Source organism: Dasypus novemcinctus, chromosome 8 (assembly GCF_030445035.2).
Source record: "Dasypus novemcinctus isolate mDasNov1 chromosome 8, mDasNov1.1.hap2, whole genome shotgun sequence".
Lineage (NCBI taxonomy): Eukaryota > Metazoa > Chordata > Mammalia > Cingulata > Dasypodidae > Dasypus > Dasypus novemcinctus.
Genome location: NC_080680.1, coordinates 97252606 through 97279900, shown reverse-complemented (window position 1 = coordinate 97279900; position 27295 = coordinate 97252606). Strand labels below are relative to the sequence as shown.

Sequence of the window (27295 nt, the reverse complement as noted above, 5' to 3'; positions counted from 1 at the left end):
AGCTGGTTTAAAAATGGGATTGTGGTTGAAAAGGATAGTCTAGGGATGTAAATATCAGTTGAAAGAAAGCTAGAGAATAATCTAGGGACTGAATAACTTAGTGAACCCAGAGATGGATGAGAATTATGGGTGATAGTACAAATGCAAGAATGTCCTTCTGTGAACTGGAATGGATGTATGCCACTGTTCCAGAGTGGTGGGAATGTGAAGAAGCATGGGAAAAATACAAATAATATAATCTATAGACTATAGTTAACAGCAATACCATAATATTCTTGCATCAATGCCAAAGATGTACAGTGTTATAATAGTGGGGTTTGAAAAAATATGCCAAGTGTACCCTATGGAACATAGTAGTAATAGTCTGATGACATAATCTGTAACAAATGTTCCACAATGGTGTGGTGTGTTGGTGAAGGGGTGTTGTATAGGAATTCTACACATGTGTATGTTTTGTAAGTTCACAAGTTCTGCAATAAAAATAAATTTTATAAACTAAATTGTAAGGTAATGCTACTTCTGATCATATTTGTACAATCACTACTTTGACGTCGGTAAAATAATCTTTATAAAATAGATATTTACATTTCAGCTATTTTATCATTATAATTGTAGAACTAGCTATGGTTTGTTATAATTAGTAAAACAAACTGTGAAAAAAAACTGGTGCAAACAACATCGTTAATGTAATTAACACCACTAAACTGTAATCTGAAATTGTAAAAAACAGGAAATTTTAGGTCATATATATATTACCAGAATAAAAATAAAAACAAACGAACAAACCCATAGAATTGTATAGCACAGAGTGTGCCCTAAGGTAAAGGTAAACCACAGTATATAGTTAATAATATAATCTTAATGTTTCATCAATTGTTAACAAAGACACCACATTAATGCAAAATGTTAAAACAATAAGGAAACCGTGGGGGAGGGGGAAGCTTATTTAGAAGCTATACTTTCTGCATGAGTTTTCTGTAAACTTACAACAGCTCTAATAAAAAAATATATATTTTATTTAAGACCCCTATATTTAGTTTAGTGGCTTTAAAAGTGAAATTAATTTTCAGAAATTCTGTGAAAATTGTTTTTTAAAAAGCAAGGCAATTTAAAATTCTTCTGGTTTCTGCTGTTTTCTAAAACAATAGAAAATCATACTAATGCTTACTTCACTATTGCTCTAATTCTTTCAACAAGCTACTCTTTGCACTGGGTAGGATGATCAACCCCCTCATCCCAGTTTGCCCAGGATTGTCCTGATTGTAAAATTGCAAGTCCAATATCGCAGGAAACCTCTCAGTCCCGGGAAATCTGGGGCAGTTGGTCATTCTAGCCCTGGGGCAGCTTCTCTTTGCCCATGTGAGAGTAGAAGTGTAAGAAACGAAGATTAGTTTAGTTTTCACATAAAGGAAGAAAATTTTTATTAATGTAACCTGGCAGCCTACTGCCTCAGTCTCCCACTCCCGGGTTAAACAGCAACAAAGAAAACCAGCTTAAGCCAGTCCTATAGGCAGTAAAAACGATGCCCAAGAAAGAACTAAGTCAATACCAATTCAGCACTAAATTCCATTCTTTATTTGGCAAAGGGGAGCAGGTAAAAACTAAAATGGTTGGAATGTGATGGGGGAAGTGGTTAATCACAAACTTTTGCGCGGGAAAGTTAGATCTTCTCCGATAGGCTGTAACTTCTTAAGTATCCAATCTATGAAGAAACAGAGAAAGGGCTTGCGTGCTAGGCTTAGGGGTATAAATTGTGTCATTTTTCTTTGTTCGGGGCACCAACCACGTTTTCTGGTTGTGCACCCCTTCTTGCAAGATTGAGAATAAATTCTTCTCTTCTCCACAATCGGGTGAGCCTTATTTTCTTCCAGAAGAAGATTTCTTTCTAACAGAAGGGCTTACTAATAGCAAATCCTTCTCATATATATAAATCTGAAAGTTATTCCTAAGTGGGAAGGGAAACAAAATAAAGTTCTGAATTTAGTTCACCTAATATTATGTCTGGATTTCACCGTCAAAGGACTAAAGAGACACTTCACAAGTCAATTTTCCTATTCTTTTCTAAAGAATTCCAGGAAAAGATATTCCATAAAGCTACCTTTGAAACCCATTGTACCACCCATGATCTTTTGAAAAGACTAAGTTCAAACCACCACAATTATCTCATTTTCATTGTCCGTATCAAATTGAATAAAGAAACCTTAAAGATATGCTATCCACAGGAAATCAGGTAAAATTGTTAAGAAACCTAGAAATGGGTCACCAGAACCAAGTTAAAAGACATTCTTTGGGCTAGGGAAAAAAAGGAAAACTAATGAGGACTGAAAACTTTAAGAATGCTGGAAACTTTTTAGAATGATATGTCAAGTGTACAATCTTAAAGCCTCAGTTAAAACCTATTCTTCTCAAAATAATAACCACCTCCAAAGGAAGGTGTGATGGTTAGTGTAGCAGTGTGACATAGTTATGAATTCCAAAAATAGATGTTGGATTATTTTGCAAACTGGTCTGAACCTGGGCATGATTAAGTTATAATTAGGGCTTTGATTGGACCATGTCATTGGGCCCCTTGGTGGGTGGGGACTTACAGATAAAAGGCATGGCAAAGGACAGAGTTGGAGGTTTTTGATGTTGGAGTTTTAATGTTGGAGTTTGATGCTGAAGACTTAAGCTGAAGCCCCGGGAAGTAAGCTCACAGAGGAAAGAGAAGCCAGCCCCAGGAAGAAAGGAACCTTGAAACCAAAGAGAAGCAAGACCCTGGAAGGGAGGAATCCAGGAAACCTAAACCCTTACAGACATCAGCAGCCATCTTGCTCCAACAAGTGAAAATAGACTTTGGCAAGGGAAGTAACTTAGGCTTTATGGCCTGGTATCTGTAAGCTCCTACCCCAAATAAATACCCTTTATAAAAACCAACCAATTTCTGGTATTTTGCATCAGCACCCCTTTGGCTGACTAATACAGTTAGGCTAATGTGTCAGCTTGGACAGATAATGGTGCCCAGTTGTTTGGTCAAGCAAGCACTGGCTATTTGTACTACAAGGGCATTTCATGGACTTTAATCATCATTAAGTTGATCGCCTATATGGCTGATTACGTCTACAATCAACTGAGGAGACTGCCATCAGCAATGAGTGACATCTCATCCAATCAGTTGAAGGCCTTAAAAAGAGAAGTGATTTCAACATTCAGAGAGAAAATTCCCATCTCTACTTCTGACAGCCAGAATCTCCTAGGGAACTCATCAAGAACTTCATCAGAGTCCCTGGCCTGCATCCTTCTTTATGGAATTTGGACTTGTGCACCCTCATGGTTACATGAGACAATTTTATAAAATCTCATACTATTTTTACAGATATCTCCTGTCAGTTCTGTTTTCCTAGCGAGCTCTGAGTAACACAGAAGGTAAAAACTAACATGTGAAAAAAAAAAAAAACTAACATGTGTTAGATTCCTACTTTATGTCAGAAGCTCTAATGCTCACTATTTCATTTTCATCTCCCAATACCCTGTGGATAGACAATATTTACCCATTTTTACAGATGAGAAAAATGGCTCAGAGAAGCTCCTCCACACTCCGCAGTGTGAGGTGTTGGGCTGGGCATGCAGTAAACATAAGAGTCGTGGTGCCTGCTTTCACGGACCTTAGAGACTAGTGGGGAATGCCGGACACTTAAAAAGAATTACAAAAATAGTAATGAGTGACCCAGCCTAGGGGAAACAGGGACTGTGTCCCAGAGAGCTGAAGAATAAGAAGACAAAAGAGGGGAGAGGAGGTAGGTGGAGAGAGAAAGGAAAACAATTTCCTTTGTTTCCAGGCAGAGGAAACAGCATGCAGAAGTCTCGAGATGAGAGAGCTATTATGTGCCTGAGATAATACAGAGATAAGTGGTCAAATTTGGGTTTTGAATCCTGGACTTTCTGACTCCAAAATTCATGTTCCTGCCACAACAATAAAATGTGAGCAGCTGTTCTTCAACTCTAAAGTGGACTGGCCACAAAGGGAGCCAAATTCCCAGTGTCGATACTCAGTGTTTCCCAAACTAGTCTGATCATAAGAATTGCCTGAGGGAGCTGGTTAAAAAATATATAGATTCTCCAGATCCCTTCCCTACTGGGAAACCAAAGTTTAACAAATGCCCCAGGTGATTCTTATGATCGGAGATATGGTGAGTTACTGCTTCAGAAAAACTAAAATCCAATGCCCTGGGAGTTTACTTAATGGTAATCTCCTGGCTGTTTTTAAGAACTGGGTGGAGCTCCTTGAAGTATAATTTAGGCTTCCAAGAAGAAAAGGAATGCGGGAAAAGAAAAAATAAAAACCAAAAACCCACAAAACCTCTAGAGATCAATCAGCCAGCCAGGCAAATAAAAATGCTGTCCCTCCTTTCTTCCAGATTTCCTATGGATTTTCACTTCCTCTCATTCTGGATTTAGTACATCTTCTCAGTACAGATTAGGTGATGACTGTCAAAACAAAATCCATTCCCACACCAGAAAGCTCAGTCTCATGCTACTGATTTGGAGTTATCTCTAATTAAGAAGTTGGGCAGAGTAACCAAAGCAGCAAGATAATAAGAAACTACAAGCCTTGGCTTTCATCTGGGAGAGGTTTATGGATTTAGAATCCTAATACTTGGGTCCAAATCCCAGACCTACTACTTACTAGATGAATCATGGGCAAGTTAATAAACGTCTCAGACCTCATTTTTCCCAAAGACTGAGCTTGAGGCCATAATAGACATGACCCTATGTCCCCACTAAACTGAGAGAGGCTGCAGATCTTTAAGAGGCCCTGCTAATCAGCATATGTCTATCCAATAGGAAAAAACTTAGTTGACATTTAGGAACTTTCAAATGAATTCCCTAAGTAAGACCAAGAGAGACCCATAGAGTGGTATAGTCATCAAGACTTGAGTTCAAATCCAGGTTCTGCATGACCTTGGGCAAGTCACATAACCTGGTAAACCCATCCCCTTCTTTGTATGGAAAATAGGAATACATATTATTTTGTACTTCAAAGCGTTTACAAGGATTAAATGAGATAATCTATGAAAAATGACTAATGCAGAGAAAGCACTCAACAGTGTTTGCTTCTCTGGTGCTAAAAAAAAAAAAGTGAGCTTTTGTTTCTATAATTGTCAATCCAATGTCTTTGATAGAGTGACTTGATGGGCATGGGGTTAAAAAAATTTGGTAGAAAACTAGAGTTGGTTTGCATTGATTTACACATCTACCGAATATTACTTCTGAAGAATCTGGAATACAAGCCATCACAGAAGGAAGAAACAAGGGTTTTTACCAGGAAATATTTTAAAAGCAAAGAGACAATGTACTTCATCTCTCAGTTTCTCATGACAAACCAAGGCTCTAATCCCAAATCCTTTTTCTCCACCAGTTGCCAGAGTGAAGGCACTCCACATTTTAAGTCCTAGTCTTGAAGGGAGTTAAATGAAGGATATAATTCCTAGATTTATCCTACAGGTATTTTCACACAAGTGCACAAAGACACATGCACAAAGATATGGTCCTAGCAGCTTTATAGACTGGCAACACCCCGGAAATAGCTGAATGCAAGCCCCTGGGGCTCCAGGTAAGTAAATGATGGTATACCTATACTATGGAATGCTGTGCAACCATAAAAAAAGAATGCAGCAAGTTGATATGTACTTATATGAAACAATAGCTGTTAAATTGTTAAATGATATAAGAGTTACAGAATAGTGTATGTCACATGAAAACATTAGATAAATAAAAAAGGCTATTTATACATGGATGTTTGTATATGCCTATCTCTGGAAAGACACTGAGAAACTAATAATGGCGGTTGCCTATGAAAGAAACAGTCAGGTGAATGAGAAACACATTTTCCAGGGCTTATACCCTCGTATAGTGTAAAGATTTTTACCATGTGCATGTTATTACATTTTTAATCAATCAATAAAATTGAGACATATGGTAATCATGAAGATAATAATAACTAAAGTAATAATAGTAACAATTTAGTGGCTGCGTATTCTGTATCACAGAACATTATCTCTAATGTTCTCAATCATCCTCTAAAGTAGAGGTTATTATCTCTCATTGTTCAGCTGAGGAAATCGAGGCTCAGAGAAATTAAATAACTTGTCCAAATCCACACAGCTAGTAAGGAGGAGAACCTGGACTTGAACCCCGTTTTTACAGACTCCAGAGTCATACTTTCTACATTGCATCATGGAAGATTCACCAAAATTTATTTCACCTCTTCCTGGACCAAAATTCATTCACCAAAATTTATTTCCTCCTCTTCCTGGACACAACTACATTGCCCAGTCTTCTCCTTTGCAATTAAGTGGGACTATGTGACTGTGTTCCAGCCAATGAAATGTTGGCAGAAGTAATATGCACCGCTTCCAGGACTCACTTATAAAGACTTCCAAAGTGTATGCCTAAATACTCTTTCTCCTTCTTCTGCCTAGCTATTGATGATGAAGAGATCCTAGGGGATGGCAGAGCCACAGATACTGAATGATACTCTACCACACTGAAGAACTTTACCCAGTGCTGTTACAAGGGCAAGAAATAGACTGCCATTGTGTTGAGCCACTACATATTTGGGTCTACTTGTTACAGTAGCCTATTGTTAGCCTATTCTAGCAAATAAACATAGTAAACAAAGAAAACAAAATGCTAAAGACCAAGAAACGCAAAACCACTTTGTGTTCAACCACAATCACTGAGTCAGCCCTGTTCTAGGTGCCCAAGATAGAATGATGAATTAATTAATCTCCCTGATGGGGAGATGTCCGAAGTATTTGAGCCCCATCTCCTTAGGCTAGGTCAGAGAACTTTCAAAGCAACAGAAGGGCAGTAAAGTGTTATTTGCTCACTGTTAGCACTATTAGCCAGCCAGGGTGTCAGTCCAGACGACAGGAAAGGCTGGGTACGGGGGCCTGGTCACTTTCCCAGGTGGAGGAAGGCAAGAACCCCCTGCTGGACATCCCCAGGGAAGACACATGATCCCCAGATAAAAGCACACTTTCCTGGCATGAAACACAAGGACAGTGAGAGGAGAGTGAAAGGATCTGGCTCTCGTATAATGGCTCTCTCTCCCCACCTGCAGCTGAGGCCAGTGCTGGCATGCATGTTCACATCCTTCCAAGTCACAATCTCTACCCTGGGCCAGGCACTAGGGAAACACATGCACACACAATAATAATAATAGCAAGAACAATAACAATAGTAATAAAAAATTAAAAGGTGGGAGGTGCACTATCTCTATCCTCAAACTGCTCAGAGTTTAATGAGAGGCACAGTCCATAAACAAGCCATTAGCCACAGTGAAAAGTAATAGGGACATACACATGCTATGAGGACACAGAGGAAAGAGTGGCTACTTCTGAAGGGAGAGGAGGCTTCATGGTAGAGTTCATTATTGAGCTGGATGTTGAAGGGAGACCCCAAGTTCAGCCGGCAGGCCAAGAACTCAGCGCAACGACCAGCAGCACAAAATTGACTGGCTATTAGAAGAGAGTGCAACTGGAGAGGGCAGGGAAAGGGAAAGCCTGGCAGGCGGTGAGGCTAAATAGGTAGGAGAGGGAGATTTTAAGCGCCTTGACTGCTTTGCCAAGGTATGAGTAGGGAATTTTAATGTGAGAACACCCACTCCACAGCCTGTCATCCCACCACAGACACCTCATCCTTTGAATCTTGAGGATGATGTAGGCATCCAAAGTCTCCTTTTAAATGTGACACCAGAGAAGGAGTCACAACTTAATTCTCCACAGACCTACTTGTTACTAACCAGCAAAGGTCTCGAGGCAGATTCAAAACTAACTTAGGGGCACACAAGAGTCTTTGAGGGGCAGGGAAGGGAAGCATCTGTGGAGGCCCCAGCGGGAGGCCAGTGCCCAGTTTGACAAAAAAAGGGAAAGTAATGAGAGGGTGGTAGAGAGGCCCGTGACACCCTCTCAGGGCAACAGGAACATGCCAGCCTTGATCCGGCTGCATAAGCAGCACCACGTCAGGAGCATGGCGGCCAACAGCTGAGTTCCTACATTCAGGGAGCGCCATAACCTACCGGATGGAGTGGAAGAGTGTAAATCACAACATAAACTAGAATCCATGCTGCATGGCAATGCTCCAAAATGTGTTCATCAATTGCAATGAACGTACCACACTAAAGAAAGAAGTTGTTAATATGGGAAAAGTGGGAGGTGTGGGGAGTGGGGCATATGGGGATCCCCTATATATTTTTTTAGATTTATTTATTTATTTATTTCTCTCCCCTTCCCGCCCCCCACCCCGGTTGTCTGTTCTCTGTGTCTATTTGCTGCATCTTCTTCTTTGTCTGCTTCTGTTGTTGTCAGCGGCATGGGAATCTGTGTTTCTTTTCGTTGCGTCATCTTGCTGTGTCAGCTCTCTGTGTGCACGGCACCATTCCTGGGCAGGCTGCACTTTGTTTCACGCTGGGCGGCTCTCCTTACGGGGTGCACTCCTTGGCGTGGGGCTCCCCTACTCGGGGGACACCCCTGCGTGGCAGGGCACTCCTTGTGCGCATCAGCGCTGCGTGTGGACCAGCTCCACACAAGTCAAGGAGACCCCGGGGTTTGAACTGCGGACCTCCCATGTGGTAGGCAGACACCCTAATCACTGGGCCAAGTCCTCTTCCCCCCTATATTTTTTTAATGTAACATTTTATGTAATCTATGTATCTTTTAAAAATAAAAAAATATATTTAAAAAAAAGAATAGGGAAGCCGCTGTGGCTTAACCTATTGGGCTCCCATCTACCATATGGGAGGCCCTGGGTTCACTTCCTTACTTCCTTGTGAAGGCAGGCTGGCCCGCCGCCCACAGAGAGCTGATGGCCCACACCCACAGAGAGCTGGCGTAGCAAGATGACGCAACAAAGGGAGACAAGCAGACATAGAAGAATGCACAGAAAATGGACACAGAGAGTAGACAGCAAGCAAGTAGCAAAGGTGGGGGATAAATAAATAAAATAAATCTTTAAAAAAAAAGAATAGACCCCACAGAGAAGGCAGCACTGTATGGTGGAAGGAACAGGCACCCTGAGGTCAGAGACCCAGGGTTGAGATTCTAGTTCCACCTCTAACTAGCTGGTGTCTCTGGCCCTCCATTTCCTCACCTACAAAATGGAAACCACTGTCTCTAACTTGCCAGCGTTGTTGAATGTATTAAGAAAGCCAATGCGAAAGCTTCCGGCAACTGGTGCCTGGCTCAGAGAAGACGACCCTGTATATTTGTTCCTTCCTTCTCCCCTTAGGAAGAAGGCCACGCATGTGAGCAGCCTCTTTATTCCCACATGGTCTGGATGTGATTTAACTTTGCATCTTCCTCCTCAGTGAGGTTGAAATTTATCATTAGTTACTTAATAGACCTTCAAGCAATGAGGCGTTTATTAAATAGCAGCATGATACCCAGGCAGTGAGAATGTGAGCAGCACACAAATCTCTCCTCGCTGCTTTGCTGAAGGCAGCTTTCAGTTCCCTCTGGGCTCCTTCTCTCTCTGCCTCGAAGGAAGCTCAGGGAAGGGGGCTTATTATCTCCTGGGACACATTAGAGGGCCCTCAGTGGATGGAAGCCTGGAGATGCTCCCTTTTGCCCCCTCTCCCCCATAGGAAAGGAGGACAGTGGTCCCTGAAGAGCCCACTTCTTTCCCCAGCACTGCCACCCCACTCCACCCTGCTCCCTAGAGGCAGCATGGGAAAGAGGAGAGTGTGCTTGACTTGGCATCAGTAAAGACCTGGGTTTGCACTCTGGCCTTGCCACTTTTAAATTGTGTGACTTGGGGCAAGTCCTTTCTTGGTCCTCAGTTTCCTCGTCTGTAAATGTAGCTAATAACATATTCCCTACTTACCTCAGAGGACTGCTGGGAGACTCAATAAAATGATTGCAGTAATTCTGCTGCTATTCTGCCATGAGGGCGTCTACCTAGCTAAAGTCAGGAGAATGCTGACCTGCGCCTATCATTTTAGTCACAAAGTAATATTTCTATGCTTTCTATATTCCAGGCACTTGCCAGAGGCTGGAGACTGACAGGGAAGCAGCTCTCCCTGCCCTCAAGCAGGGTTTCCCTATTTCCTATTCCACAGCCCCAACCCCTAAATACATCCTCAACACCACAACCAGAGGGGACTTTCTAAACTACAAATTTGATTTTTGTCTCACACATGCATGCATGCAAACCCCGATTTCAAACCTCCTAAAGGCTCTGCAGAGCTCTCAGTTTGCAGTTCATACCTTCCCAACTTGGCTCCTGCATAGCGCTCAGATCCCATTTCCCATCACTCTCCTCTCCTCACATCCTGAACTCCAATCAGAGTAAAATGTTTGTAGCCCTTTGTTCTATCTTCCCGCCCCTTCTAAATACTTTTCCCATCATGCACCCCTAAAATCTTGTTCACCCTCCCACCCTTCCAGACTCATCTCAGAGGCCCCTTTTCATTTAGGGGTCCCCCACAGCACCCTGAATCTGTGTCAGCTGTTCCCCCAGGGCCACCCTGCTCCTTTTATTGCCCTATAACCCTGCTTTTCCTACACTGTTTCATAATTACTAGAGAGTGAGCTCCCTGAGGGAAGGGATTGAGAGAGTGTGACTTCTTTGTTTGCCCAGTGTTCAGCAGAGTGCCTGGCACAAAATAAGGACTAAAGAATGAATAGAAAATGAATTTCACCAATATTTATCAAAAGCTTATTATGGAGTATGCCAGCCACTGTGCACTGGAGTGTGAGGATCTACTAATAAACAATAAGAAATAAGAAAGATGTGGCCCTGCCTGGTAGAATTTAAAATCTAGTGGGAAAGAAAGAAAATTAAACAAGAAATAGCAATAAATATCATTCATGCTATGAGAGTAAATGTACAGGGGACTTTGGGAGTAGAAAGCAACCAAGTAGAAAATAGAAAGCCAAGTAGAAAGTAGAAAGCCATGTTGGGGGAGGAAGGAGCAGTTAAAGCTTCTTAGAGAAAGTAAGGTTTAAGCTGACACCTGAAGACAGAAAAACATGGGCAAGAGGATGGAAGAAGATCAATGCAATCTATTTAAAAATAGATCTAGAGCTCAGCTATCTCATGTACCCAGAAAATAACTGGAACCTGGAAGTAAAGATAAAAGGCTACTGCATCTAACTTCTCACTCACACAAGTCTTTCCCAGTACCTCCAAGGAGACCCTATCTTGCTGTCTCCTGTCTCCTTCCATATGTACATACTTCTAATAGAACCTTTCACATCCCATCTTGGACCCCATCTACTCCCCCTAGGCTGGGGCCCCCAAGGCCACCCTGTGTGGTTACTGAGGTCCTGCACCAGGTGCCAACGTGCTATTCATATGCGGGCATCATTAGTATTCTGAGCACATTTCATATTTTTATAATGATGTCTTTGACTCTACAAAAAATGGATTATTGATGATAAATATTAGTTAGTATATAACATGTACAAAGTATAATGAAAGCACTTGATTTAAACTGGGAATTCAGAAACATTCTGAATTGGGAAACAACATAAGATGATTTTATATCTGTGCAATTTTGGATTTATGATAAGATTTTCTAGCAGACGGCAATAAAGTGTCTTATTCTAATATACAGTATATATATATATAATTCCCCTTTGACAAATGCAGTAATCAAAAGTGTTTGCTGATCTAATAATATCTAAAATAACATGTGACTCTAAAGAAATATTGCTTTCATATCTGATGTATGATAGTGAATACCTTAAAATTTTAAAATAAAAAAGAATGCCTTCTTGATACTGGTGCATTGGCTATATTTGAAGTTTCATACTGCAAATCGATCATCCAAAGTTTGTTTGCTGTTCCAGAATACTTCTGAATTCCCAGTTGAAATAAATAAGTACTTTCATTATGATGCTATGTAAATATTAATGACTAATAATCATCATTAACAATCCATTTGTTGTAACAAATGTTATTGAAATATAAAATTATATCCTTTTTCCTTGAGAAGGGGACATCTTTTTCTAACCCACACCATAGGGCAACAGAATCAGTTGTGTCTTTAACCCCAGTGCTTTGTACAGGGTTTTAGGGGCAGAGCAGCACTCAAAATATATTTGTCGAATGATTAATGAAGAGCTCCAAGGCCTCAGTACTTCAAATCTTATATGGACGCTTCACTGGACTTTCTAGAAACACTTCTGCATGTTCTAATGGAAGAGTACTGCGTAAACTCTTAGAACAATGTCCTTGGTGACCAGATGAAGCTTATTAAGCTGTCACACAGCAGGGACCGTTTGCCTCTCCCTTTGCTCCCTAGACACAGAGTACTTTTCCAAGAAGAGCGCCTTAGGAGTAAAAAGTTTTCACAGCTCTAACATCCCATCTTTTCAATCTGCCTAGAGAGTCATAACGTCTAGTAATTTCTGAGACATGCCATAGAAATCCAGTAAGATGGAAAGGCTTTATGTAAGTAGCCTCAAACAGAGCCTGGGACTTCTCAAGGAACAAGTGCACAGGCTAAAGAAAGCTATGTTATCATGGAAAGTAAACCCTGCCAAAACCTAAGGATTTCAGGGGCTTACAAACAGCTGGCTCTCTATTTCTGGCTTAAGCTTTGCTATGCCAGATACAGGCATGAGAGTTCACTGCCTGGAATCCCTTTATGTCATTTCTCTTTAAAGAAAATAGTCACTTTGAAGGTAGTCCAAAAAACCGGCACTAGAACCATTACTGATTACACAGTTCAATTCAATTAACATTTGCTGAATGCCCTCTCTGTGCCCAGCATGGAAGACTTAAATGACAGGCTCCCTGCCACTGAATGTCTTACCGTGTAGGGGAAAAGACAGACCAACTCAATCAATAACCTTCCCCACAAATTACCCCCCTGTCTCAGGTAGTATTGTCTCTCCACTCAGGACAGCAATAGCATCCTAACTTGTCGCCCTGCCTCCCCTCTTAAACACCTCTCTAATTTCACTCTCCTTAGAGCAGCCGAGAGATCTTTTTAAATGACAAGTGTAATCATATTGTTCCCTGCATACTTAGGCAATGGTCTGGCCTCTGCATGTGGTCTGGTCCCTGGGGCCTGCTGGCAAAGCAAAAATCAGACTTAAAGACTCCCATATCCAGCCAGGCCCTCTGAAAGGCCAAATCCTCAGTGGGTGAACTGGAAGAAAGCTTGCTGTGCCTTAGCCTTGCCTTAAGAAGGGGGAAATAAAGAAATAAAGTCTCCCTCAGAATTCCTAACCATAATACCTTCCTTGTACAAGTTTGAAATCAGAATCTATACTGTGATTATACTTTTAAAATCCTAAAACAAAAATTCATTTTAAGTGTCCTTGATAAGTAGAGCCTTCCAAGAATCTGCTCAGGATGAAAATCCTCACTTGATACCTATATATCAAAGAATTATCAGAGATTAAAGTTCCAAGGAACATGAGTTCATGAGAAAGAAAGGGATGGAGGGAGGGAACATTCTTTAACCACACAAATTAAACCAGAAATTAATAACAAAAAGATACGTAAAAATAACTTCATATGTTTAGAAAATTTTAAACACACACACATCTAAATAACTCATGGATCAAAGAAGAAATCTTTATGAAAATATAATATACATGGACTTGAAACTATAAAACTTGTGGGTGCAACTAAAGCAGTAGAGACAAATTTGTAGTTCTTAATGCTTTCATTAGAAAAGATGATAAGCTCAGCATCCAACTTAATGCCAAAAAAAGAACAAACTAAACCTCAAAAAACAGAAGAAAAGAAATTATAAAGAACAGAAAGTCATAAAATAGAATTCAAAGAATACTGAAGATGGTCAATAAAGTCTAAAGTTGCTTCTTTGAAAAGACTAATCAAGTGGTGATATGTATAAGATACAATAAGCAGTCAAGCCTAGCCTGGGGTGATATGGAAATCAGGGAAGACTTACAGAAAAGATGCGCCATAAGATTATTTCTGAAGGATGTTTAAGAGTTAGCCAAAGAAAGAGAGGGGGCATTCTGTATAGATGGAAAAGCACAAACAAAGGTAAGGAGGAATGGCACAGCATGATGGCTCAAGAGAACTACAAGCAGCATGATATTAGTGTATAAGGTTCAAGGCAGGGAAAAGTCTAGAGAAGCTTAGGGTCCAACAATAATCAAAAATATTAATAACTAATATTCTTCTAAGCTCTACTAAGCACCAGGCATTAAAGGCTAAGTACTTTACAGAATTACATCTTTTTATGCTGACAACAAACAACTCCATGAGGTATAATTGATAATTACCCATTTTATAGATAAAGAAACAAGGCATAGAGCAAAATTTGCCAAAGGTTACATAGTTATCAAGAACAATTATCTGTGTACTCCAAAGCCCATGCTTTCAACAGCTTCCTCTGGAGTCTCATTAGGAGTCTGGACTTTATTAGTCAGGCAACTATTTTTTCATTTCACCCCCCCCACACACACACACACACACAAAACCTCACTCTTACAAACAAAGTTTGGAGTGCATTTATAGCTTACCACTACTCTTTGCACCAGGACAGGATCCCATTAGACACAAGTATCCAAGGAGTCTATGTACCAATAACAGACAATGTTACAATGCGAATTAACAGGGGGACATTGAACTTAATGAGTCCCTGAAGTAAATTTCCAATTACTACCTAGGAGACAGGTATTGATCCAAGACAAGTAGAAGGCATACGACATTTTAAAATATTTTTAACATTTTTATTGAGAATTACAATTTGCCTATGTAAAATGAACAATTCAATGGTTTTTAGTATATTTATAGAGTTTTAGGACCCTTTTATCACCCCCCCCCCAAAAAAAATAACCCATTAGTAGTCACTCCTCTCAGTGATGAGCATTTGTGTTGTTTCCACTTTGGGGCTAGTCTAAATAATGCTGCTATGAATATTAGTGTACATGTTTTTGTGTGGACAAATGTTTTCCTTTCTCTTGGCTATATACCTGAGAGTTGAATTGCTGGATCATATGGTAACTCTGTGTTTAACATTCTTAGGAACTACCAAACTGTTTTCCAAAGTGGCTGCATCATTTTACATTCCCCCCAGGTATCTATAAGTGTTCCAATTTCTCCACATGATCACTAATACTTATTATCTGTCTTTTTTTATTATAGCCATCCTATGAGTATGGAGTGGTATATTTCATTTTAATACAGCTTTTAATGTATGCTTTTTTTTAACGTATGCTTTTTTATATCACCAATATTTTTATTAGAGAAGCTGTAGGTTTACAGAAAAATCATGCATAAAATAGAGTTACCATATTCCACCTTATTATTAACACCTACATCTGAGACATTTTATTAAAACTTAATACCCTGTTGAAACTTACCAAAGTCTCATTACCCAAACATGTGTGACATGCTTAAGCCTTACCCAATAGATAGGAGATCAAGGATGAGGTAAGGAGTTAGATGTGGGGAGAGGATTATGATGGGAGAAAGGCATGCATAGCTAAATAGATAATTTGAAAATTAAAAAGAGTGACTTTACACTTTGATATGACTGTTTCAATTTAGACACAATGGTTATACTAAAATAGCCATATCAAAATGCCCTGATTTGAATTAGGCACTGATGATTAGAATTAAGTATTTGGTGAAGATAGGGTCCATGGTTGGAGAAAATTCTTCTGCTTCACTCTCTTCTCCAGCGTTTGCCATTATATATTTCAAAAGTAAGTATTTATAGGAACTCTCATACACTGTTGAGTCCAAATTACTAAAAGCCTTTTGGAAAGCAATTTGGTAATCCACTTCAAAAGCCTTAAAATGTAGATGCTCTTTGGCCCAATTATTCCATTTTTGGAAAGTTATCCTTAGAAAGTAATATATAATATAAGGCTTTATGTATAAAGAAGCCCTCCAGGAAAATTTGTAATGGCAGAATCAATTTAGAAAAATAAATAATGAAATATATTCCACAGAATGAGATATTTGCAGCACTTTAACTGACTTTTATGAAAAGTTTGTATAGCATAGGAAAATTCTTAAATTATAATTTGGGCATTAATGCTAACATATAATATTATATGAGCTTTATAAAATGTAAAAATATATGCTTAAAAGAAACACTGGCCAGAAATGCTTCAAAATGAAAAGAATAATTGGTCTCCACAGTGAGATTATAATATTTTTTCTATTTTTCCAAATTTTAATATTGTAAACAATGTACAGGGATTATTTACATAAGTGAGAAATATGCTTTTTAAATAAAACTAACACCATGGCTCAAAGCCCAGTCCTGTACTGAATGCCAAGTAAATACTAATTTCAGACGGTCTTATTTCTGAAGGGCCAAAATACCTTACTGAATTCAGACGATCAGTCTGGCCCATTGGGACAAGACCTGGCCTGAGAGCCAGGAGACTGAGCCTTTCATTCTAACACTAGAATTAACCCTTCTGTCAATTAACCTCTCCTAAAAGCAGGAGAGCATTACATACATGTTATTAAAATTGGACAAGAACCCAATGAGATAAGTATCACAATGGCCCATGTGACAGAACTAATAAGTAATGAAATTCGAATTCAAATCCACCTCTATACCACACTGACATCTGTAAAACAGAAATAATGAAATCTACCATACTTGCGGCACAAAGTAAAAGTCAAGTTAAACAAATGCATGTGGGTATTTCACATAAAATATACAGTTCCATAGAAATTTAAAACTCCAAGTCTCTCCCACAGCCTATTAATTCACTAGAAGTTTAACAGCCCCTGCAGGTACAATTGTGGTTTTCCTCTGTCCTTTTAAGCTAACAAGTCAATAATAGTTAAGGGCCTTCTTAAGGGAAGGGGAAGGAAAAAATGTCTTTATTATAACAACGTAGATCATGCAAGGCACATGATTAGCTGTCAGATACTTAAATCTCCAAGGGGGGGAGGGAGATATTTATAACACATATGAGACAAAAGACTACCCATAATATTTAAAGAAACCTTACAAACCAATAAGAAAAATAAAAAACCCAAAAGATTTAAAAAATTCAGGCATTTCACAAATGAAGCAATGCTAATAAACTTATGTAAAAAGTTCAGCCTTGTGAACAATAAGGAAATGTAAATTAAAAAGGCATATTTTTATCTAGCAGTTTGGCAAAGGTTTAGAAGATTAAACATACCCAGCACTGGAGAAGATAAGACAGGCACTCTCATACACAGCTGGTGGCAATTTGGTAGTTAATGAAAATACTTTCTAAGAATTTATCCTACAAAATTATTTTCACGAGTACCCAATGTCTAAAAAGCCACATTTACTGCTCCACTATTTGTAGAGCAAAGAAAAAAATATAGTAACAACATCCATCACTGGGGGCTGATTAAATAAATCACAGTACATCCATAAAATGGTCTATAAGATTGTTATTTAAATGAATCTCTACCTACTAACATAGAAAAATGGCCATGATGTACTGCTAAAAAAGCAGTTACCAAACACAATACATATATAGTATAATTGCACCCTTTGGTAACAATAAATTATTTATATCTATATATGATATATGTTTATCTCTGCATATGTTTTGTATCCTAATAGCGTGATTCACCGATTATTTCATTTCTCCTCTTTATACCCACTTGGTTGGAAGCCTAATTCCCACTCCCTCTGAGATCACACTTGGCCATGTATCTTGCTTTGGGGAATGAAATGTGAACAGACATTATGTGTCACTTCCAAGTTAAAGTTTTAAGAGCCAGTGCGCCACCTGCCTCAGTCCCTTTCCCTCAGCCATCTCATGGCAGCATGTGCCATGTCCCAACGGAAGCCTGAGTCTCTGAATAGCCGAGATGGTGAGAGCACTCTCTCCCCCACTCCCACCCCCAACTGGCATTGAGCATATAGTGTGAACAATAAATAAACTTTTGTTGTACTAAGCCACTGCTCTTTTGTTGATTGATACTATAGCACAATTTAACTAATCCTGTGCATACAGGATTAAGAAAGAAAATCTGGAAAGGTACAAATCAAACTGTAATCATGGTGTTAGGGAGTAAGGACTAGAGGAAAAGAAGGAAAAGAGGGAATGAGGAGCAGGGACTTTAAGCATTTATTTTATATACTTGGAAACTGTATACTTTTATAAACACATACTGCTTTGAGAATTTTACAAAGGTATTTGTAAATAACCCAAGATGTCTAGAGTTTTTTCTATTGTTGAAGCTTTTTAAAAATTTCCAATAAGCTGCAGTTCTATACAATGAGAAAAAAAAAATCTATGGACATAAAGAACAAAATAAGAAAACTGGACTTTTTAAGAGTTCTAGGAAGATGTACTAAAGGACTTACTAGAAAAGCAAAACTTTACCTAGGTAGGGATGACTGCACAGGAGATAAATTCCCCTACTTGCCCAGCTTCATTAAGGGTGAAAAGATTTTATTCAGAGGGCATAGAAGCAGATGGGAGATGCGAAGGAGCCCCCAGAAGTGCCTGCTGTGACTTACAAAGCATTTATAAAAATTATTAGATTCAAAAATACCCAGAGAAATAAATGTGTATACAAACAGCAGCAGAGGCAACTATTAAGGCAAGACACAATTTGATGTAAAGAGAAAGGAGAGATGTCAGAACATCTAGAATAGAGAAACATGATAATGGCTCTCTCCAGGAGAAAAAGAAAAAAAACTTTGCTGAGGAATCTCAGGGACATGACCTGGCTTTGGAGGAGCAATCCCAAGGAAAAGGTGGCGTTCAAAACCATTAGAGGAATAGTTAGGCTATTTGCCTTTGCAGACCACCAATTTTTGTTACAAAACTCTGTTACAAAATTCAATTAAGATGTCATAGAAATTCATCAGAGGGAAAGTCAAAACAACATGAAGACTAACTTTATAGCACCAGGTGCTTTTTAAGATTTTCTGATTTCATCCTCACAACCCTACCAAGTATTTTATACTCATTTTAAGAGATGAGGAACCTGAGGCTCAAAAAGGTAAACTCTTTGCCCAGAGTCACGGAGTCATTATGTGACAGAGTTAAGATTCAAAATCATGTCCAGCTATGATCTCTCCAAGATCAGTGGGGAGGGAAGTCAAAGAGCAACAAAATCAACCCAGGACATTCACATCTCCTCCACACAGCCAATGAGTATATTTACACCCTCCTGCCTCAGTTCACCCCTGTGAACTAGTTGCCTTTTTTGTTTTGTGAACACAAAGGTTAAGATATGATGTCACTCAAAGAGCCAAAATAAGTTCCCCATAGTGATGTATATAATTAATACACTCAAGTATAAAATAGGCACCAGGTCCATAATGGAGGCTTTTAAATTTTCAGGTAAACTCATAAAACTTTAAAAGTATAATTGATTTAAAAAGAAAAAAAAAACCCTTTAAATCAGTGTTATTAAAAAAATAAATTTTAAAATCTAGACTGCATCAAAGCTAACATTCATTCAAAATGCACTGCCCCTTATCTTATAGCAATCTTTATATGTTTTTATCTGCTATATCCTAAGAGTCCAGATGTAGCCTGCCACGAAGCAGGTCTCAAAAATATTTGTTAAATGATTCAATAACTGTTCTGTTAACTAGTGACCTTTCCATACAGGTTAAATTCTCTAGTAGTTTCTTCTAGTTGCTAAAAATTAGATCAAATGACCAATGTTTATAATTACCCCATAGAAGGAAAGAGAATTAACATTAATTACTTATAGGGTGCCCATCATTGGGTTAAGGCCATTTACAGTCATCCCTCATATAACCTTACAAAAATTCCATAAGATAATGTATCACTAGTCATTTTTGCAGGTGAAGAATTTGAAGTTCAGAGATATTATGTATTTAGGGCACAATCAGTTAAGTTACACAAGCAGTTAGTGGTGAAGATTTTAACCCACATCTGTCTGATTCCAAAGCCATACTAATTCCCAATACAAAACTTCCCCTTTAGAGCAGGCACAGAAAACAGTGGTCAATTAATTTTACAATATGTTCTTCTGAAGGAATAGATTTCAAAGAAAAATAAAACATATGACTGAATTTTTGCATTCAACTTCTGCTGATACAAAACCAGAATCCAGAATGCTACGAAAATTGAGGCACAGTACACAATATATTTTCATAGGATGGAAAACATCTCTAACAATTGCAATGCCACCTGGAAAAAAAAAACCAAAATTTTAATTTGCAGTATTTAGAGAACTTGAATCTGAGCCCTGGAATTTATCATCTTTTACAGGACTGTTTAAGGAGTTAGCATGGATTCATGAAGCTATTATACATATTGTATTGTTCAAATAACAGTGGAACTGAATTGTGATTTTTATAGTATGGCAAGCTTAACTTGCCAAGGAAAAATTCTGATGGATTACAGACATTAAAATAACATGCTTGTTGCGTAGAACCTTTGATGGAGTAGGATATAAACCATTCTTAAATATAATGCTGTTTTCAAAAAAAGGGAAGTAAATCACAATGACTATCATTGAAACTAGAAAGGAAGGAGAGGTTAAACTATCCAATTTTTAAATGTTATTCCCAGCCTCCTTTCAAAAGGAATCTGAGGCAGAGTGATTCAAAGAGCAAGTTCACATTCTACAGAGGAGCAAGGTAACTCAGCTAGTTAAATGGCACAGAATTGCTTCCCTTCTAAGGGCAATAGGAAGACAGGATTTGCAAGGCGCAGGTACCTAATGTTTCCTCTGCCAAGCAGGATATAGTTCAGTGTGTTTTATTTTAAGTCCTATTTGCAATATCGCCATCTGGTTCTGACAGACTTTGCTGTCACTTGAGAGGTATGGGTCATATGAGAAATGGGTATGTTAGGAAATGGAGAATTATAAAACACACCTAAAACTGGGCTCTGGAGTGAGACAGAACCCTGACTCCTGCATTTACTTGCTGTGTCCCCCTCAGCATCTTCACTGTTATCTGGGGATAAGAATAATGGAATAACTCCTTGCATGGGAGTTTTTAGCAAAGCTTTAGCAAAGAAGATGGCAAAGAATTGTGTTACTAGCTATGAGCACAACCCTGGATGATTCTGCCACTTGTTAGTTGTGTGACCGTGAGCTATTCCTGTAACAGTCTTCCTCTCTAAACCTCAGTTTCTACATCTATAAATTGGAGGTGACAATAGGATCTACTTCAGAGGGTTGCTGTAAAGATTAAGTAAAATAATTCATAGTAAATGTTCAATACACTTTTTTTCTTTGGGATTGAACATGGGACCTCCTATGTGGGAAGCTGGCATTCAACCACTGAGCCACATCAGCTCCCCTGAGTTGTTTTTTTTTCATTTGTTTGCTTGTTGTTTGTTTTTTTGTTGTTGTTGTTTTTAGGAGGCACAAGGAACTGAACCCAGGACCTCCCGTGTGGGAAGCAGGTGCTCAACCAAGCCACATCCACTCCTTCAATATACTTTTTAATGAGCATAAAGCACCTGATACAATGCATTGCACATAATAGATATATAACAAATTGCAATTAATATTATACAAACTATAAGTAGGAGAATATAATAAGTGTATACATGTTCTAAACAAAGGCTGGATACATTTCAGAAAACAAGGCATGGTTTGGAGACTCTGAAACAAAGAGATCACGCTATCATAGATCTTGGGGCAGGGGCTTATGCAAACTATTCTCAACAAAGGTTCCTCTATCAAATCTCTCAGAGCCCTCGTCATGTTAGTTGGTGTCCATGGCACCATTGTACACATACACACAATCTATATCTCCAAGGAGGGCAGCTCACAACAATAGTGGCATCTATTCTCCATGGTGTTCTTTTCTCTAAGGTATTCTTAAATGAGGGTAGCAAAACTGCAAAAGAATATGGCAGGGAATGTGAAAAGCAGCTCATGTGGTTGGAAGAGGACCATACAATTCTGTAAACATTTATTGATATGCTATGAGCTAGGAACCAATCCTCTCTTTCATGTGGTGATTTTTTAAACACATTGTTGCTATTCTAGAATAAACCTTTAGTCTTATCTACAAGTTCACAGGGTCAGCATCTGTGAGTTTTCCCTTGAGAAACAAATTTGACATTGCAAATGCCATTGGAATAGACATAGCCCAGAATGGATATGACTGAAAACTGAATCATCAGAGAGTTGGCGTGGTTCACTTGGGATAGAAGAAGAGTGGGTAAGGGAGGTACAGTCTATATATGGCAAGCAATCTGTGACCCAATTCCATCAGAAGCACAAGCTTCTTGGCACGGCCTTCAAAGCCCTCCATGACCAGGCTCCTGCTTCATCTCTCTCCACTCTCCCACATGCTGCCTAAGCTCCCATCATCTCACCCTGCATATGAAACCAGCTCAATACTCCCTGCTTGTGTTCACACTCTGTAGAAAAGGCCCTTTACCCCTTCAACTCCCTGGCTACCTCTTATCTATTGTTTAAAATACAATCCAAGCAGCACCTTCCCTGTGCTCTCCCATAGCCCTCACCTCTCACTGCAAGAGGCATCCCTTCTCTGTAGGCTTATAGCTCTCTGTGCTCACCTCTGACCCTGCCCTGATCAGAATGGACTGTACTATTTGCATGTCCAATCCTCTGAACCGGAAGCTCCTTGAGAGCAAGGAGTATATCCTACTCAGAATTTCTCCAGCCCCTGACAAAAGATCTGCTACCGGAGTGCCATTAGAGAGTAGTAGAGAAGAGCATGGAACTGAAGCCTGGTTTCAAATGGAATGCCGATTCCAAAAGCTAGTTCTGCCACTTACTAGCAGTATGACCTTGGATAAGTTACTTCACTTCTGTGTACTTTAACTTCCTCATCTGAAAAATGGAGACAAAAAAGACTTTTTGGGTTGCTCTGAGAATGAGAATTTTATATATATAAAGTACTTAGAACAGTGCCTGACCCAGAATGAGAAGGTAAGGGTTTGCTATCCATGTTATTGTCATTGTTTAAATGTATGTGGAACAAAGAAAGGCAAAGCAGGGAGGGAGATCCTGGCCTGAAGCCCAGCAAACTTCGGAAGGCACAAGCTGATTCAGCACTGCCTTGTGAAGGGGATCATATGCTACAATGCCCTTTACTCCCACCCACAAAAGGGGCGCAGAGCTTACGTCCTGGTTGGTGTTCATGACCTTATTTCTTAACTGGGCTATTACCCAAAACATCCCCCCCAAACCAGCCAACCCAGGTACTCCTAGTACTGCAGGCAGGGGCATGGTTGCTCAATCCCTTGCTACCCCAGCCCCCAGGAGAAGTTCCCACTCCTACACATCAACGCTGGCAGGTATTTTAGAGATGATCAGGGCCCACACCACCTCTGTGACAGATGGGGTAACTGAGGCCTGGAGAGGCCAGGTGTTTGAACTTTGCTAGTACCTGACGCACATATAGGTTATGAGTCACACAATCAGCTTTGTAGTAGATACTAAGCACAGCATAATCATCGGTTAAAGTTGGGAGGAATTTTAAGTTTATCTAGTCTGGCACTTTTCAAATTCCAAATTCCAGAGTGTCTGGATAAGATGTGAGCTCTGCTGCAACTATTTCATTCTTTCCTGTGGTAAATATTAGTGGACCACCTACCATACACTGGGCATTGGGGGACCCAAGTCTGACACCACGTCTGCCCTCAGGAACTCACAGACTAATGGGAAAGAATGATATCAAGTAAATAATCACACAGCTGAGAGTAAAGTCTTATTATTGGTGAGTGATTTATGTTTTACAACATATTGGAATGAACATTTCCACTTGCAGGCCAATATGCTTTCTGAGCGAGAGAAAAAGGCAGTGGAGAGGGGGGTAGATAGGGGCAGTGCCCTGGAAAAGGCCTACCCTGCTGGGTTCATCAGTGCAAGGGTCTCATGAAGATAAACTTTTTGCACTATGTCGGCTGAGCATAATGGAACCAACAAACTAGCTCTACCTGCCACCCTCCACACACCCTTTACAGATAAGAAAACTGAGGGCAGGGCGGAAGGGTTTAGCTGACTTGGCCTCAGCACAGCTGATAAATGGGAGAGCCTTAAAATTCTGTCATGACTCACAGAGCCTTCAGAAAAGAGTCCAGAGCCCACAGCATGGCACATGATTTGAGCCCTGCGCACTTCTCCAGCTCAGTGCTCCCCATTCCCACCTCCCCCTCTGTGATCCAGCCAGTGTGAACTACTGGCAAAGCCCATAACGTACCTCTGCTTTGCCCATACTCCTCCCTCTAACGGCCACAGTCCCCAGCTAACATCCACTCATTCCTGACACTCAGAACTCAGTTCAGGTTTTTCTCCTCCAAGAAATCCTTCCTGAGGTTCCCCTCCTCTACCCCCCACAGCTCTTATACCTGTACTTAGAGCTTTACATAGACAGAAACACTCATCACATAATTTATTCATCCATTTGACAAGTATTTATTGATCAACTATGTGCCATGCACCTAAGGGTACAGCAGTAAATAAAGCAAAGCTCCTGCCCTCATGGAGCTTACATTCTAGTGAGGGAAAAAAGACAATAAACAAACAATACATAATATAATGTCAGGTAGAGTCAAGGATTATAGGGAAAAATTACAGAAGAGCAAGGGTTGGAGACTAATGGAGAGGGGGAGAGACATCACCAGGCCTCTTGAGGAGGTGACATTTAATCAGAGATCTGAAGAAGTGACAGAGTAAGCTGAGCAAATAACTGGGAAAGGAGCATTTCAGGAGACAGCAGTAAAAGCACTGTAATTACTGAAATTTTTTCTTTACTTGAACCGTAGCCTCACTGGAAATAAGGTCCATGAGGGCAAGAATTACACTCAGGGCTCTTTGATTCCCTGGGTCCAGCACAGAACTTGGCACCTCCAGAGTAGGCATTTACTGAATGACTGAACTTGGCCTGCCATGTATGTCTGCTGATTTCTGAGTCCATCTGGGCCCATTTCTCTTGGAAAACAAGATCCGGCCCACTTCATGTAACCCTCCCACAGGGCTAGCACAGCCCTGCTAGGGCCAATCAGCCTTGCCTGACTCCATGGCCTAGTTTCAGTAAGTTCTCAGCTTATAAGGGCTGTGGCACTGATGAGCTCTCCAGTTTTTCCCCTGTCCTGGCCCTCATATCTCTTGCTTGACCTGGACCTCTGCCCAGAAACCCATACCCTCCAGAACTGGGAACTCTCCTTCACTTTCCCCAGATTTCCCAGGCATAAAAGCCCTGTCCTGATTTTTAAGCCTCAAGGCTGGGAGCTATATCCTGACACCTAAGGTCAGACTTCCCCAGTGGCGACCCCTACATCTCTGGAAGTCTGCCTTGCCTTGATTCGTGACTTCCCTCCAAACTACATGACTCACTTCTGCTGGGACATCAACCCTCTGACCACATTAGTCCTTTCTGTGGCCATCTCCCTGCATGCTCCAACTCTATAAAACTGTTACTGAGCAAGGCACAGGGCTAGGTACCAGAGTCCTCATATTGCCTGCTGCAGATACCTGATACCATCAGCAGACTGTCTGGGTCTAAGTCTCCAGACTTGCCTATCCTAAATCACAGTTCTGACACTCCTGGAAGCATATTAAACACCCTTATATGCTGCATATAAAGTCAAGTGACTATCCACTCAGCCAACTGCAACAGATATCTCTAGGTGCAGTTGGTACTTCATCCCAGCACCCATCAAGTCTAACATGAGTTCAGGGATGATAAATATACCATTTCCTCATATACTCTTTTATCCACCACTTATTGCCACCCACTATATGCCAAATACTGAAATAAAGTCTACTGCCTGCCTGATAATAATGATGATGACAATAATGGTGATGATGGAGGAGCAGAGAAAGGAGAAGGTGATAAGATTAGTTGCCATTTAGTGCATATGTGTGTTATGATCACTAAGTAGTGAGTCTTCTAATTCTAACAAAAGGGCCAGATAGATACTACTAGCCTCACTTTACAAAAGAGAAAATAGGCTTAAGAGGTGAAGTAACTTGCTCAAAGGTCACACAACTAAATGGCAGGGTGTAGTGAGACCCTCAGTCTGCCCACTTCCAGTATGCACTGTTAAAATTGCCCAAGTAGCACAATAAGTGCTAAACTTATAAAACTTTAATGCATAAGAGAAAGAGACAGGGTCTCCGATCCCAGGGACTCACAATCTGATGGAGAAGACAGACATTTAAACACCTAACTACAATGTGAAACCGCCAGTGCTGATGGCTGGAGACTGCCTGAAGAGAGACAGGGGAGCCAGAGGAGGGAGCAGCTAACTTGACCGAGAGGGGTCTGGCAAGCCTTCTTGGAGGAAGTGACTTTGGCGCTAGGCCTTGAAGGTTGAGCAGTTTGTAGCTGACCAGCAGGCTCCAGCGTGGTGCACAGCAGGAGCTCAGCCCATGCCCACCGACCCGATCTGGGCCGCGCCGGGTCCTGTGAGGTCGTTCTGTCCACCCCCCTGTGCCCACGCGGCCGGGCCGGGCCTCACCTCCTTCCACTTGAGCTGGCGGATGCTAATCTTCAGGGCGTCCAGGGAGGTCCTGGCCTTGGAGCTGTCCACGGTAACGGGCCTCCGAGAGCGCAACTCCTCGCCACGGCGGCCGCAGCTCCGCTTGCAGCCTCGGCCCTTGCCCCGGGGCTTCCCGTGAGCGCAGACGCCCCGCGCCGGCGCCTGCTTGGACGGAGACGGCGCGGGCGGCTGCCGCGCGGGGTCGCGGGCGTCCCCCTCCTCGGCCGCGCGGGGTTGCCCGGGGGCCGGGTCCTTGGGCTGTTCCTCCCCGGCCTTGGGCTCGGGCTCCCCGGCCGCGCCCGCGTCCACGCGGACCTGCTTCATCTTGGCCTCCGCTGCCGCCGCCGCCGCCTCCCATCGGGCCGCCTGCTGCCTCTCGAGGCTTCCCGGCTGCATGGCGCTCAGGGTCGGTGCCAGTACCAGGGCCAGTGCCGCCGCCGCCGCCGCCGCCGCCGCTCCTCCGCCCCGGCCCGCGACCAAGCCGCCGCCGCCGCCGCCGCCGCCGCCGCCGCCGCCGCCGCCACACGCTCCCCGCCCGAGCCCGTTGCCATGATCGCTAGGGCTCTGGTTGACAAGGGCAGTCGCCGCCTCGGGACGGCGCCCGGCAAGGGACAATCGGCGGCCAAGCTCCAGCGACCTCATAGGCGGATGTGTCCACGTGATCAGGCCTGTCACAGAGGTGGCAAAGACCATCTTAGAAGAGGGCAAAAAGCCGCCTCAGCCCCGCCCACCAGAGAATCCGTTAGGCTGCTGAGGGCGCAGAACTTGGAGAAGAGAAAGCGGAGGTGAAATTGGAAAGAAAGGTGTTGAGCAAATGTGGGAGCCCTGAGCCTGTGGCCTGGGCGGGAAAGGCATCGATGTCAAATACGAGGCTCAGTTTCTCCCTCCCCATATAAACACCA

The 27295-nt window shown here is 41.3% G+C and overlaps 1 protein-coding gene across 1 annotated transcript in view; it reads right to left on the bottom strand.

The window, feature by feature from the left end:
• The window catches only part of TTLL11 (tubulin tyrosine ligase like 11), a 259912-nt gene extending 233086 nt beyond the window's left edge, over window positions 1-26826 (bottom strand). Inside the window, exon 1 of the mRNA XM_004453912.3 lies at window positions 26373-26826. Coding sequence (XP_004453969.2) covers window positions 26373-26789 — 417 coding nt within the window. The 5' untranslated portion in view covers window positions 26790-26826. The remainder of the gene's footprint in view (window positions 1-26372) is intronic.
• Window positions 26827-27295: the final 469 nt, after the last annotated feature.